The sequence below is a fragment of the Mytilus trossulus genome, chromosome 3, assembly GCF_036588685.1.
Source record: "Mytilus trossulus isolate FHL-02 chromosome 3, PNRI_Mtr1.1.1.hap1, whole genome shotgun sequence".
Lineage (NCBI taxonomy): Eukaryota > Metazoa > Mollusca > Bivalvia > Mytilida > Mytilidae > Mytilus > Mytilus trossulus.
The window spans coordinates 4,425,698-4,439,971 of NC_086375.1; the positions used below are offsets into that span (position 1 = coordinate 4,425,698).

Below are 14,274 nucleotides of genomic sequence, written 5' to 3' on the forward strand. Positions count from 1 at the left end.
GCAGAACCATTTAACTTTATAAAGGGGAGGGGGATATGTTTTTTTTTCCCTTAGATCAAATATTGTGGTCAAGCAGATGCCAACAAAATTTATTCTAAATCAATATTTTCTCCAAACCTTAGGGTGTTTATCTTTTTTTTAATTTTGATAAAAATTTGATTGTTTATATAATGTCTAAAAACTAAAAAAAATATGTTCTTCAGAGGTGTGAATTTTTTGTTACTGACTCAGACAAAAATCTTTACCCTCCTACCTGAAAAGGTCAATTATTGCAACATCAAAACAAGACAGTACAAATATTTAAATTACCTATACCAAAATCATAAATGCTATTTATTTGATGGTTCTCCCATGGTAGGAGGACAGATAAAAAGGAAAAGTCTGAATCTTTTGAACGTTTGTGTATAGCTGGAAAGCCCGATCTGATTGAAGCTACTTTTATACACTGACTACTTGTGAAAGCGCCAATTTCCTGAAAACGAAACTCAATAAAACAGTACAATATTTATCTTTAATCTGAAAAATCCCAACTCAAGTGAGTATCTTCATAATCTTATATATGAAAGGAGTAACAATCGGGCGATTAAAGAAATGGCAACTGCAAATAAAATGACGTCACACAAGGTTTATAGTCCACTTTCGTTTTCCATAATTTCCCTAACTAATTTGTTAGGAAAACATGAGAGCTTCCCCTATCGTTCCTCATCATTGATATCTTATTAGTTGTGTCAGGTAAAAGTTCTGATTTTGTCAAAAAAATCCATGTGTTTTATCCATATGTTAATTAAATGATTAATGTGAGCATTGTTTTGATTTGATTGCAATTTGTTCATATGTTGTTCATTATTTATTTGCTGTCTGGAGAAGTAGCAAATACCAAATGTTTTAGTCTTTGGCTTGACCAGGCTGGGTTTTGAACTAACGACCTCCCACAGTTATGGTGAACAGGTACATTTTACCAGGAGACAATTTTTTGGTTTAATCTACCAAATAGACAGTAAAGGACATATATTGTTGTTATGGTGACACTATCATTTTAAATAGAAAACGAAAGTGAAAGCTAATATATATGTAAAGTAACTTGTGAGAGTAAGAATTGTCTTGTTCTTTAGCTGTCATTAATGTGTATCCATTTATCTATCAACTATGTAATAGGATTTATTCCCACAATGATTCCATATTCCTTGGACTTGGTAAGATGCATGGATATTTTGACAAGTTCTCACTTTGGCGAGTCTATAAGTCCTGCACTCTCAAAAATATGTCTTGTCAATTTTTTGTTTTTAGTCCAAACTTTGCTTCTGTGGTCAACCTTTAAAATTTCTTAATATTGAATTGTAGAGTTATACATGTATGAAATTTCGTTGTTTGGTTTTACATTGTTTTATAATGATCCCTGTCCACCAATCACTGGACATATAATAAACAAGTAAAATAAGAAAAGTTTATATGCAATAGAAATTGTTTTCCGTTTATCAAATTGCATATACTTCAAGAATTTTTTATTTTATATTTTTCGTCCCTCTTTTATTCCAGATTCATTTATTTTATACTAACTATTTGTAGAAACATTTTCAAATGGAAAGTCTGTTGGGTGTATCTAGTTGAAATGTTAGGTCCTGTTCCTAAGACCACTTCTGATCATTCACAGAATCAACCAGTATGTCTACATAGTCTAATTAATAATATGTAAATTTCTTATCTCTGTAGCAAAATGTCTTCAACTTCTCAAAAACACAGAAATTTTGTAATGGAGCCAATGGGTGACAAACCTGTAACAGAGCTGGCAGGGATTGGACCAGTTTATGGTGGTAGACTGACAGAAGCAGGTTTTGATTGTGTAAGTTTTATCACTTTTGATATATAACCCAAAAATACAAGAAGATGCCCACATAAAGTTCAGCAGGTGCTGAAACAAAGACATTTTAAACACCGGTTTACGTGAGGTATTATGGTATACCATTGTCTGTCTGTCCACCCGTCTTCAACTACATGTACCATTTTTGGTTTTTACAAGAACCTTTAAACAAGAACGATAACTACCTTAACTATGCTGTAAACCAACATATATTCACAAATGCTTTATTTTGCATTTAGCCCTTTCTGGTTTAATTTCACGATTTTCAAATTAACTTGATGTAGTAAGGTAAGGAAAGATCCCAAGAGTTAACTTTTAGCAACGATTTATATTCACGCTATTCTTATGAATGTGATCTACACATTGATATAAAGATCTGAAATCAATATGGCTGCCGAGCAGTTAACACCTTAGAAAGTTAGCTCCCAGTTTTTGCAGCTTTATGACAAATTTAGGAAGACACTGTCTGTGAATTTAGTACTATGTGATAGCTAATTCAATGGAGATTAGAATGATAAAATTTTTGTGGAATATTTTTCAACAGGAAGAATTTTGTGACTTGTGAAAGATTTTTTCCAGAAGGATCTATTTTGATATTTGATTATTGATTTCTACTACTAGAGGTGACAATATATGTACAGTATGTCTTCAGGGCAAAATTTAGCTGGTTTAAAATCAACAAACAAAAGACCTACTACTAAACCTGTGAATACTGTTCAGACATTGCTTGCAGCAAAAGTAGATAAGAATAAACCACCACCTAGTAAACGAACTCATTCAGACGTATCTAATGAATCAAACAATAGTTTAGACTTATCTGGCATAATGAACTTTCAAAAGGATATTGATGAAATTAAAATCAAACTTGAAGGTGTGACAAGGAGAGAGGACCTTGATAGAGTAACAAAAGATCTGATTAAAACTAGTGATCTTGAGCAAGTTGTTACTTTAATTGTCAAAAAGCTGATGAATGAATTTGAAATAACTGTACAAAAGAAGATTGATGAAAAAGTGGAAGAAGTTAAAAATGAAATGCAGGAAAAATTTGATGCTTTAACTATAGAAAATGAAGACCTGAAAAATAAGATACAAGCTATACAGTATTCCAATACAACAATTAGAAGAGACTTAAACGAAACAAGTCGACTTTCAAGACAGGCTGATATAAGCGAGCAGTACTCGAGAAAAAATAACATTAAAATAATAAATTTTCCAAGAAAGGATAAACAAGATCTTAGAAAGGACTTTATGGAAACTGTGAAAAAAGAACTAAATGTGCAATTAGAAAACAGAGATGTGGTTGCAATCCATCGTATACCATCCCAAAAGGCTGGGCCCTATCCAGTTATTGTCAAGCTATTCAGTAGTGATGTTAAGCGCCAAATTATGAGATGTAGGAAAGAATTGACCAGTAAAATTAGATTTGTGGATGACGTTACTCAAAGAAACATGAGTTTAATTGAGAGACTTAGAAAAACTGACGAGTTTGAGTCTGTCTGGTACTTTAATTGTGGAATTTATGGTAGAACACCTGCAGGACTTCAGCTGAAATTTGGACTATATGATGACATTCATTACAGAGTACAGCAAGGGAAATAGATGTTACGTAATTAGAACTTAGACCTCACGGACAGTTTTGAGAATTCTATAGTTCATTGTTGATATTTGACTTAATATTTGTGCTTATCTCCCTTTCTTTGTATAAAAAAATCAGAGTTATCTCTCTTTTAACTATAGATCATATATAGTATTGATTTTCTTTCTACAATACATATTGATGTTAATTTTTTTTTTTGTACAGATAATCTTAATTTTTGTTGAACTATTATTTTGTTGGTGTCATATAAGGCAAACTGCATAAACTGACAAATCCCAACTACAATGTGGCAAAACATATTGAAATATTTAATTTTTTTAACACTTTTTTTGTCTGTTAATTTTATTTTTTTCTATGAATTGAATGTCTGTAAAGTATTGAATAACACTGTTGGTCCATGTACGAGGCTTGGTAATACATGTATGTTGAGAATTTTTATACCACCATATCTAGATGTTTTGAGCAAACCTTTGCGTATATGTCTTTGTGTCTCATGTGAATGTATAATATGGATGATCATATGTAAAAATGCATGCTTATATGAAATGATGATGTACACATATTTCAAACCATTATGGGCTCTTTAAAGATACTGTCTGTTAACTGCCAGGGTCTGGGTGATTTATCTAAAAGGAGGGATGTATTTAGTTTTCTAAAATCTGGAAACCATAACATTTATTGTCTTCAAGACACTCATTTCACAGTGGATAAAGAAAATAGTATAAGAACGTTATGGGGATATGAATGCTACTTTTCATCCTTTTCTTCAAATTCAAGAGGTGTAGCTATTATGTTTAAAAATAATTTTGAGTGGAAAGTACTTAAAGAAAAAAGGGACATTGATGGAAACTACTTAGCTTTGGATTTGGTTGTAGATAAAGTCCGTTTTACTCTCATAACTATATATGGCCCAAATACTGACAGTCCATTTTTTTATGAGCATATTATGTCAATTATTGATGATTTTGAAAATGAGTGTTTTATTATCTGTGGAGATTTTAATCTTGTGTTAAATCCAAATTTAGATTGTTATAATTATTTACACATAAATAATCCTAATGCTAGAGACAAACTTTTAGAATTGATTGACGATAGATCTCTAGTTGACCCCTTTAGGGAACTTTTTCCTGACCTGTGTAGATACACTTGGAGAAAAAAATCACCTTTCAAACAAGCTAGGCTTGATTTTTTCTTATTTTCTGAAAACATTTTGTCGTTTTTGAAAAATTGCTGTGTAGAACCCAGTTACCGATCGGATCATTCTAGAATTATTCTAGAACTTGAATTGAATCCATTCATTAGGGGGAAAGGTTTATGGAAGTTCAATAATTCTTTGTTGTATGATGCTGACTATGTTAATGTTATCAAGGAAAAAATTTTGGATGTAAAAAAACAGTATGCAGCCTTGGTATATAATTTTGACAATATTAATGAAGTGAATAATAATGATCTTCATTTTACAATTAACAGTCAGTTGTTTTTGGAAACTCTATTAATGGAGGTGAGGGGCAAAACTATCTCATACTCTAGCTTCAAAAAGAAGGAAAGAGAGAGAAGGGAAAAAACTTTAAAAGATGACATTAATATTTTAGAAGAAAATGTAAACTCAGGTTCTATACAGCAATTGGAAGACAAAAAAAATGAACTAGAAAAATTCAGAAAGGAAAAAATGCATGGTAAAATAGTTCGATCTAGAATACAGTGGATAGAAGAGGGAGAAAAACCCACAAGTTATTTTTGTGGACTTGAATCTAAGAATTTTACCAGCAAGATTATTCCAAAGGTTGAAAAAGAAAATGGTGATATTGCAACTAACCAAAAAGAAATACTTAAACAGGTTAAAATATTTTATGAAAATTTGTACAAAAACAGAGATGTTGAATGTTGTAAACCTAAAGATATTGAAAATAGTCTACAAAATGTAAATGTTAGAAAGTTATCTTTGGATGAACAAGATAAACTAGAAGGTGAAATATCAGTTCAGGAAGCTGGTGAAACTTTAAAAAGAATGAAAAGCAATAAAACGCCTGGATCAGATGGTTTTTCAAGTGAATTTTTTAAATTTTTCTGGCCTGACTTAAAAATTTTTGTTGTAAGATCCTTGAATGCAGGGTATGATAAAGGGGAACTTTCTGTTACTCAAAAACAGGGGATAATTACATGTCTTCCAAAGGGTAACAAACCTAGACATTTTTTAAAAAACTGGCGCCCTATATCTTTGCTTAATACTGTATATAAAATTGGCTCTGGGGTTATAGCAGGAAGATTTAGAACAGTTTTGACTAAACTTATTGATACTGATCAGACAGGTTTTATGAGTGGAAGATATATTGGGGAAAATCTAAGATTGATCTATGATATCATGGAATATACTGAAGATAATGATATACCAGGCCTTTTATTGCTGATAGATTTTGAAAAAGCCTTTGATTCCATTTCATGGGAATTTCTTTTAAATGTATTGAAATTTTTTAATTTTGGCGATTCTATTATAAATTGGGTGAAAGTGCTCTATCAAAGCATTAATTCAGCAGTCATTCAGGGAGGGAATCTTTCAGACTTTTTCACTGTTGAACGGGGTTGTAGGCAAGGTGATCCACTATCGCCTTATCTTTTCATTCTTTGTGCTGAAATTTTAGCGTTAAAAATAAGAGATAACAAAAATATAAATGGAATCAAAGTTCTTGATGTTGAACACAAACTCTCGCAGTTTGCTGACGATACATCACTACTTCTAGATGGTAGTGAAGAATCTTTAAATGAGGCATTATTGGAACTAGATTGGTTTGCTAAAATTTCTGGTTTGAATATGAATTTTTCCAAAACTCATGTCATTTGGATTGGAAGTAAAAAGTACAGCACAGAGACACTTAGTACAAATCAAAATCTTACTTGGGGAAGCACATCCTTTAAATTATTGGGTGTTAATTTTGATGTTGATTTAGAAAAACTAGTTAAAATCAATTATGATGAAAATATTGTAAAAATAAAAAGACTAGTCAAACAATGGTCTAGACGTAACATTACTGTTATTGGTCGAATTACTGTTGTAAAGACACTTATGTTGCCAATTTTAAATCATTTAATATTGTCACTACCTAATCCAAGTGAAGATATTATTAAACAGATAAATGAACTGATGTATAAGTTTATTTGGAACTCACCAGTTCATAGAGTGAAAAAAGATGTAATACAAAAAGATTATTGTGATGGAGGCTTAAAAATGATTAATTTACATGCTTTTATAAATGCTTTGAAATGTACTTGGATTAGAAGAATTTGTAGAAATGATTGTAAATGGCGAAATATATTTTTGTCATATGTTGATAAAGATAGATTATTTAGTTGTGGTAATAGCTATGTAAAGCAACTACAGCAAAGTATCAAGAATAAATTTTGGAAAGATGTACTGGGTGCTTGGCAAATGGTAATTGAAAAAGAAATGAATTTGCACGACTGGGAATATTTTCTTTCCAGTCCAATTTGGATGAATAACCTATTCCAAATTGATAACAAACCAGTTTTTTTCAAAGACTGGCATAGTAAGGGTATTTTATATGTAAATGATATTGTGGGGGAGAATGGTACCTTTCTAAATTTTTATCAATTTCAGGAGTGTTTTCAGATGGATATAGACATCATGAAATATAATAGCATAATTTCTATGCTAACTAAGACTTCCAAAAAAATTAAAAGGGGAGATTATAAATTAGTATCTCCTTTCATACCATCAGTTATAAAGACCATTCTCAAAAGCAAAAAGGGATCTAAAGATATGTATTTGGTGCTAAACAAAAACAACACTGTTCCTACAGGAGTAAAAAGATGGGAAGCAATTTTAGGTTTAGAAAATCAAAACTGGAAAAAGATTTTTCAACTACCATTTGCTATTACAAAAAATACTAAGCTACAATGGCTTCAGTATAGAATTAATCATAAAATTCTGGCAACAAATACGTTTTTAAACAAAATTGGGATTGTGCAAAACCCATATTGTACTTTTTGTAAGACTGAACTTGAATCAATTGAACATATACTGTGGGATTGTTATTATGTACAACAATTTATTGAGCAAACTGAAATGTGGTTTCTCCATAACGGTATTAGTATACCATTTACACAGGATATTTTTTTGTTTGGAAATTTATCACGAATGTACAAAGGTGACCCTCAAAACAATATTTTTCTCTGGATTAAACAATATATATATAATACACGATATTTTAAAGGAGAATTAAGTTTAACAGCATTGATTGAAAAAATAAAGCATCATTATATTTTGGAGAAGAAGATATCAGTTAAAAATAAATGTTTTGAAAAGTTTAATCAAGCTTGGTGCATTTACCAAGAGGCTTTACAGGATAATTTGGTGGATGAGCAACTATGAAAAAATTAGCAGACATCCAAATGATTTTTTTTTTGATTTTTTTTTTTTTTTTTTTTTTTTTTTTTATATTGTTTTTTTTTGTTGCTTTTTTTTTGTTTTTTTTTCTTTTTCTTTAATCATCTTTTAATTCTTTTATTTATTAATTCTCTATATTTTTTTTGTATGTCCTTTTTAATAAGATACAATTATAAAATCCAAACAAAATGTTATTTTCAAGTTCTATACATTTTCTAATAGGTTGTATTATATTACATTTATATATATGAACTTATTGTTTGAAAACTGTACTGTTGTATATTATATATGTTGGATAAAAAAAATAAAAATAAAAAAAAAAAAAAGATCTGTCTGTTAAAAAATTGAAGTGATGATTTTCATAGTAATGATGTAATGCAAAATTTAAAAACCTAGTCTAAAGTTTTCATTGGTTTATAGTGAATAATGACAGAATTACAGGTTGACCCTATACTTGATTATATAAATATGAATTAGTAAAATGACATAAAAAATTCTACCTACCGATAATATTTTTAGAAATTAAGAAACCCTCCCTAAACAAACGTTTTTTCTTAATGCTTTTTGTATATCTTTTTTCAGGCCTATGTTGTCTTAGGGCAGTTTTTAGTGCTGAAAAAAGATGAAGATATGTTTAAAGATTGGTTGAAAGATTTGACTGGAGCTACTTCAAAACAACAGAATGACTGCTTTCAATGCTTAAAAGAGTGGTGTGATCAATTCTTGTGAATGTTGTATCAGTACGATAAAAATGTAAAACTATTATCATCCTATAAATGTGGTACCTTTTATCATCTTGCAAGTGTTTTATTGGTCAGCATTTAATGTATCTTTGTTAATCAACCAAGGACTTTGATTGTGTATTGTCAAATACAAATATTCTGAATTAAAAATTTGAAAATAAAATACATATTTTTGAATGTTAATAATCATGATAATAGTTCAATCTAAATCTGTCTGTGTAACAAAGTAGGTTGCAATTACTATTTTTTTTTTTTCATGATTTTAAGAGAACAACTGAATTATTCACTCGAGAAACATCAAGCCTGCAGGAAAGACTACAGTTCAAGCCAATTGTGTTGTAATGTTCTTGGTTTGTTAATCTTTAAAGTTTTTCAAATATCAACACAAAAAGGTCAAAATAGGTCTGGTTTCTTTGAGCCTGACAAATAAAGAAAAATACTTTGAAACTAATTATTAAATCAGGTCAAAACTTCAGCTGTAGACCTTGTGCATCCTGATGTCTAAAACATTTGTCTTGAATCTTCAATTTTCAATATGACTGATCTATTTGTTAATATATATAGCTTTCAAAATATATTCACTAAGGCCACACCAATTTAATTTCTTGTTCTACGGATTTTTGGACTCCAAAAATTGAGGCGAGCGAGCGATTTGAAAATTTTAATAAAAAAATATTTAATTTGCAAATTTTTGAGGCGAAGCTTAAAAAGTAAAGGCGAGCGATTATAATTTTTTTTGTAAGCATAAAATAGTAGGTTTTGACTATATTGAAACTTAATATATCACTTGTACCATAGATGTATTACATCTATGCTTGTACCTTGACTTTTCTTTAATTTATGAAGTATTTTTTCCCTGTTCATCAAGAAATAATTGAATAATTAAATCTGGTCTATGTTTATGTGACTGACAATGAGACAATTCTCCATCCAAGTCATAATCAGGTTCAGAACAACCCCTTAATGTTTTGAATATCCCTTTTATGAGGGGTCAAAATAATTTATAATTTTTTTTTTGTAAAAACACTTTGTACAAAAGAGCTTATATTTTCCCAAAGAACTATAATATTTGGTATTAAATGGTTAAAACATGTCCAATAATTTTGTAATATTCCTGGACTTTAACCATGTTAACACATTTACTTTAACAGTTTAATATTATTAAAAATAAGTGGACCCTCCCTCTTTTAGAAAAGTTGTTTAAAATATAATGTTTTTCTCCTCTTTTTGAGTAAAACATTCTAAGTTGTCAAAAGGTTTTGTATAGTAGCACTGTACAAATCCTTATTTTTTCTATTTTCTTTTCTACAACTGGTAAACATGGTAAAAGGACTCCTTCAAGGCCCTTGTCTGAGGGAGGGTTGGTCCCAACCTGATAATAACAAATATAGGTCAAAGTACGGCCTTTTACACAGAGCTTTGATCAAGACCAACCAGCAAGCTATAAGGGACCACAACTTAGTATTGTACACAATTCGAACAGGAAAACCAACGATCTAAATTATATTTCCAAACTGGAAAATACCAATGAACCACATCAACAAACGATAACTGCTGAACGACAGGTCCCTGAATCAACCATGACGGGTGCACAAACCTGCAGCGGGTATGACCGTAACCATACATTATAATAGCAGTTGAAGGCAAATCCTTCAGAAGTTCTTTGTACTTTATTTTAACAACGAACATTTTTTTATAGGGAATATAAGTTAGGGGAAAGAAACCAACGTTTTGTTCTGTACTGGTATTTCTATTTATATCGGAGCACTCCCGCTTGGAATAAATTGGTTTCATGCTGAAACAAATATTCTCGCAGATATTTACAGTGTTGTGGGGTGCTGATAGGTTTAAAATCGTTATATAAAGACTAGACTGTGATTTAAAAAAACAAATGTTGAGATCTTTATATAATACTTGCAAAAAAAATGGTGCGGGAAATGGACATTATTTCATTTCCGGATGCGGGAAGCGGGAATATAATAAAAATTAAAAAAATCTGTTTTGAAAAAAATAGGTGCGGGCGGGTCCGTCGAACAAGGAATCAAATTGGTGTGGCCTAATTGTTCATTTTCATCAAATAATTTATTATTGTTTATACCACAATGTAGCCACATTTACAACAAAACAACCATATCTTATTACGGCAAATCTTACAGTTGTAAAGAATTGATTTAAATGTATTGTTGTAATTATTGCATTATTATGGATTCCTTATTATTCATTGGATACCAATTTTGGTGGGTTAAGATGAACCTCTAATTTAAATGTTCAATGAAGAACAAAATTATATACACTTGCATGCAGGATTTTACAAAAACACAAAATTAAATATCACTGAAAATACAATATTCTTTCTGAATCCATGGAAATAAATGAATCCACTGTATTTCATTTTAGAAGTGATTGCAAATTTCAATAGTGGTAGGAAGCACCCTAAAGATGTTGTTAACTGTGGTACTTATTGTATTCATTTAGCCTTAAGGACAAATAAATGAAAATAAGCTTCTCAGTTCCCCTTTTTGACTAAAAAACTGCTTCGCTGTCGATTCTATTTTGGTAGAAAGGTTGAAGTGGGGAATTATGTTTTATAAATGAAATTACGAAAATTTACCTTAAAATTTTCAAAATTGGCCTGAGCAGCTATAAATTGAACATTTATTTATATAGTGTTAATGTGTTCACATCCTTATCATGTATATTTCTGAAATGTGTACACAGAAATTATAACAATAATTCCACCAGTTATATATATTAGCTTACATGTATAGATGTGCTAGTTTGATGGTGTCTTTTTTACGCTGCAATTTTTTCAAACTGAATTTCATAATGCCTTTTTCTTAAGTGATACGTTTTGCTGAAAAGAATTTAGAAATAATTAAAGACAAAGTAATATACCAGTTTTACTTTTTAATACTTAAACTTTATCTGTTAATAAGGAAGTGCCACAAATTCTGTTTTATTCGTTTCATTCACAAGCAGGGTAAAAATTTTAAAGCTGTTAAAACCAAAAAAATAGTATGAATGTTAAAAGAGAATGTTATATTCTTGAGTTTTGATTTACTGATTGGATGTATTTTGTTTTATACATATAATATAATGATGTTGTGCAGAAAAACATATTCAAAGTATTTTATTTGTTGTAGCAATAATTTTGTTGTTAACATAGATGAACGCTTATCTGTAGTAGTTGTTACCTTTTATATTTTTTATGCACAAAACAACTTTTAGTTGATCAAAAAATATATATGGAACTTTGTACTTTCCTAACAAAATGTGTCTAGGTAAAAAGTTCTCTTGTTTAAGTAGTTTTAAGCCAATAACCCAAATATCATGTAAATTAATAACAGATGCATCAAATTTATCAAGGGAAATGTCAAAGTAAACAGTAATTTATTAAATTAGGTCAGAAAGAGGACAGTGCAAATGAGTGCAACTATGTTTAAAGTAAATAAAATTATAATTTGAATAACTTGATCTGAGTTCTGTCACATTGTTGACATTATAATTACCAGTACAAAATGGTGATGAGATTATACGTAGTTGTAATTTATAAGATAAATAAAAGCTTTGTTTTATCTATTTTATGTTATTAAATTCCTCCGCCATGTTTCTTTTTTTAAGATAATTGTAATTTTATAAGGTCTTTCAGATAGACAAAGTTGATTTTTCTTAATTTTCTTCTGTGTTATTAAATTTTCTCGCAATTTTCATGGGAATGTTTCTCCTCTAGTTATAATAATTCTCTGACTTTCAATGACATAGTTAAGTGTTCCTTTGTACCTTTTGTCTCTCTTATTATGCCCCATTTATGGGCATTATGGTTTCTGGTCTGTCCGTCCATTTATTCATCTGTCCTGCTCCAGATTAAAGTTTTTTGTCAAGGTATATTTTGATGAAGTTGAAGTCTGATCAACTTGAAACACATGTTCCCTATGATATGATCTTTCTAATTTTAATGCCAAATTAAGAGTTTTTACCCCATTTTTAAGGTTCACTTAAAATAGAAAATGATAGTGTGCTAGGGACACATTCTTGTTTTAACTGCTTATATTTAACTATTAAATCACATTCCAAGATTAGGGAGGATTATTGTTTTATATATAAATCAGGCCATTGGATTTCTTGTTTGATTGGGTTTTACATTTCTCATTATTGGGCTTTCGGTTTGTTACTATGCTGTATGTGTTTTGACTATTGTTTAATCTTAGTCACTAATATATACATCATTTGGTCTCTGGGGGACAGTTGTCTCATTGGCAATCATACCACATCTTCTACTTTATATGTATGGGTTACAATCATTCCATACATCAAACATAGTTATCCCATTGCTTATAGTATTGGAGGAAAGGTGGTTAACTAAATATTGACATATGAATTATGAAAATGAGGCCAAGTTCAGTTGAGCCCTGCCAGACATCCATGTACAAAATATATGAGCTGTTGCTTGAATACCTGAGAAAATTCGTAAAACTTCTAAAACTAAACATTGATCAATGAACAATGAGGTGAAGGTCACATTCACACGGCAAGACGGAAATATACACCTTACAATCATTCTTTTTACCTTTTGATCTAGGCCCTAACATAACAAGAGTGCACTCACTGGAATGTGTCGCCGCCTTCACCAACCATTAATATTATGTTCATAGTCCTAAATATTAAGCTTTACAACAACTGTAACATAAACTTAACAGACAGTCCAAGATTTTTTTCCAATACAACAAAAATTAAAATCACATTTGTCTTAAATGACAAAATCGCAATAATAAATACACGCATCAATTTCTGAATTTACAGTAGTTGACATACTTCTTACAGTATTGCATAAACAAACTTAACCATAAAAACTTCATATTGACCAATAAACCACCAAAATGAAGTCAAGGTCAAATGATACATGCCAGACAGACCTATACAGCTTACAATCCTTCCATACAGCAAATATACTAGACCTATTGCTTATAGTATCTAAGACGACCACCTAAACTAATCCTTGTTCAATGATTCATGTATGAGGTCGAGGTCAATGGACATGTGACAGGCAACAACATCATAACATAAAGTATCTATTTACAAAGTATGAAGCATCTAGGTGTTCCACTTTCTAAAATATTAAGCTTTTACGAAGTGAACCAACGCAGTTGCCTCCAGATCACTATCCCTATGTCCAGCTTTCTGCAACAAGAGTCGTCGGCTGGACAATAACCAAACATTGACCTGTGAACTATGTAATATGGTCAAGATCAAATAAACCAATCCAAATAACCCAAGCATTGTTGAACAATCAGCAGAGTGAATTGGTTATCTGACCCCTAACATAGACCATTCATGATCTTGTGATCCCAAGTCAAGAAAACACACACAAAGATTTATCAGTTTAATTAGAGGTACAACATCATATATAACAAATATCTAATAAAAATCTCACACACTCTTGTCCTGAGGTATTTCATTCTAACTCACGATTTATACACCTCGCTTGATATGGTAACTAAAGAATGCTAAAGTAAGGCCATAATAAATAATAGGTTTGTTTGCCCAAACGCTACCTACCCAGGAAAAAGCTGCCTACTCAAATTCTTTTATTGTCCTGATTTGAAGAAGTTTTTTTTAATCAAATAGGCATGAAGACTACATGGACTAATTAACATCTGATACTTCAATTTTTTTT

General features: G+C 30.4%; 1 protein-coding gene across 2 annotated transcripts; it reads left to right on the top strand.

Annotated features, from left to right (window-relative positions):
- The first annotated feature begins 393 nt into the window (after window positions 1–393).
- On the top strand, window positions 394–8,846 carry LOC134710016 (barrier-to-autointegration factor-like). 2 transcript variants are annotated; one of them, XM_063570161.1, is made up of 3 exons: window positions 394–535; window positions 1,711–1,840; window positions 8,440–8,846. In XM_063570161.1, the coding sequence occupies exons 2-3, from the start codon at window positions 1,715–1,717 to the stop codon at window positions 8,584–8,586; spliced, it is 273 nt and encodes a 90-aa protein (XP_063426231.1). In that variant the 5' UTR covers window positions 394–535; window positions 1,711–1,714; the 3' UTR covers window positions 8,587–8,846. The 2 variants fall into 2 exon arrangements, with proteins under 2 accessions (XP_063426231.1, XP_063426232.1); XM_063570162.1 differs by lacking the exon at window positions 394–535 and adding an exon at window positions 637–732.
- Window positions 8,847–14,274: the final 5,428 nt, after the last annotated feature.

Excerpts from the sequence above, each read along its gene's own strand:
- LOC134710016 (XM_063570161.1), top strand. The coding sequence starts at position 1,715 with ATGTCTTCAACTTCTCAAAAACACAGAAATTTTGTAATGGAGCCAATG. Across the intron at positions 1,841-8,439 it reads CAGAAGCAGGTTTTGATTGT|GCCTATGTTGTCTTAGGGCA; the intron begins GTAAGTTTTATC and ends ATCTTTTTTCAG.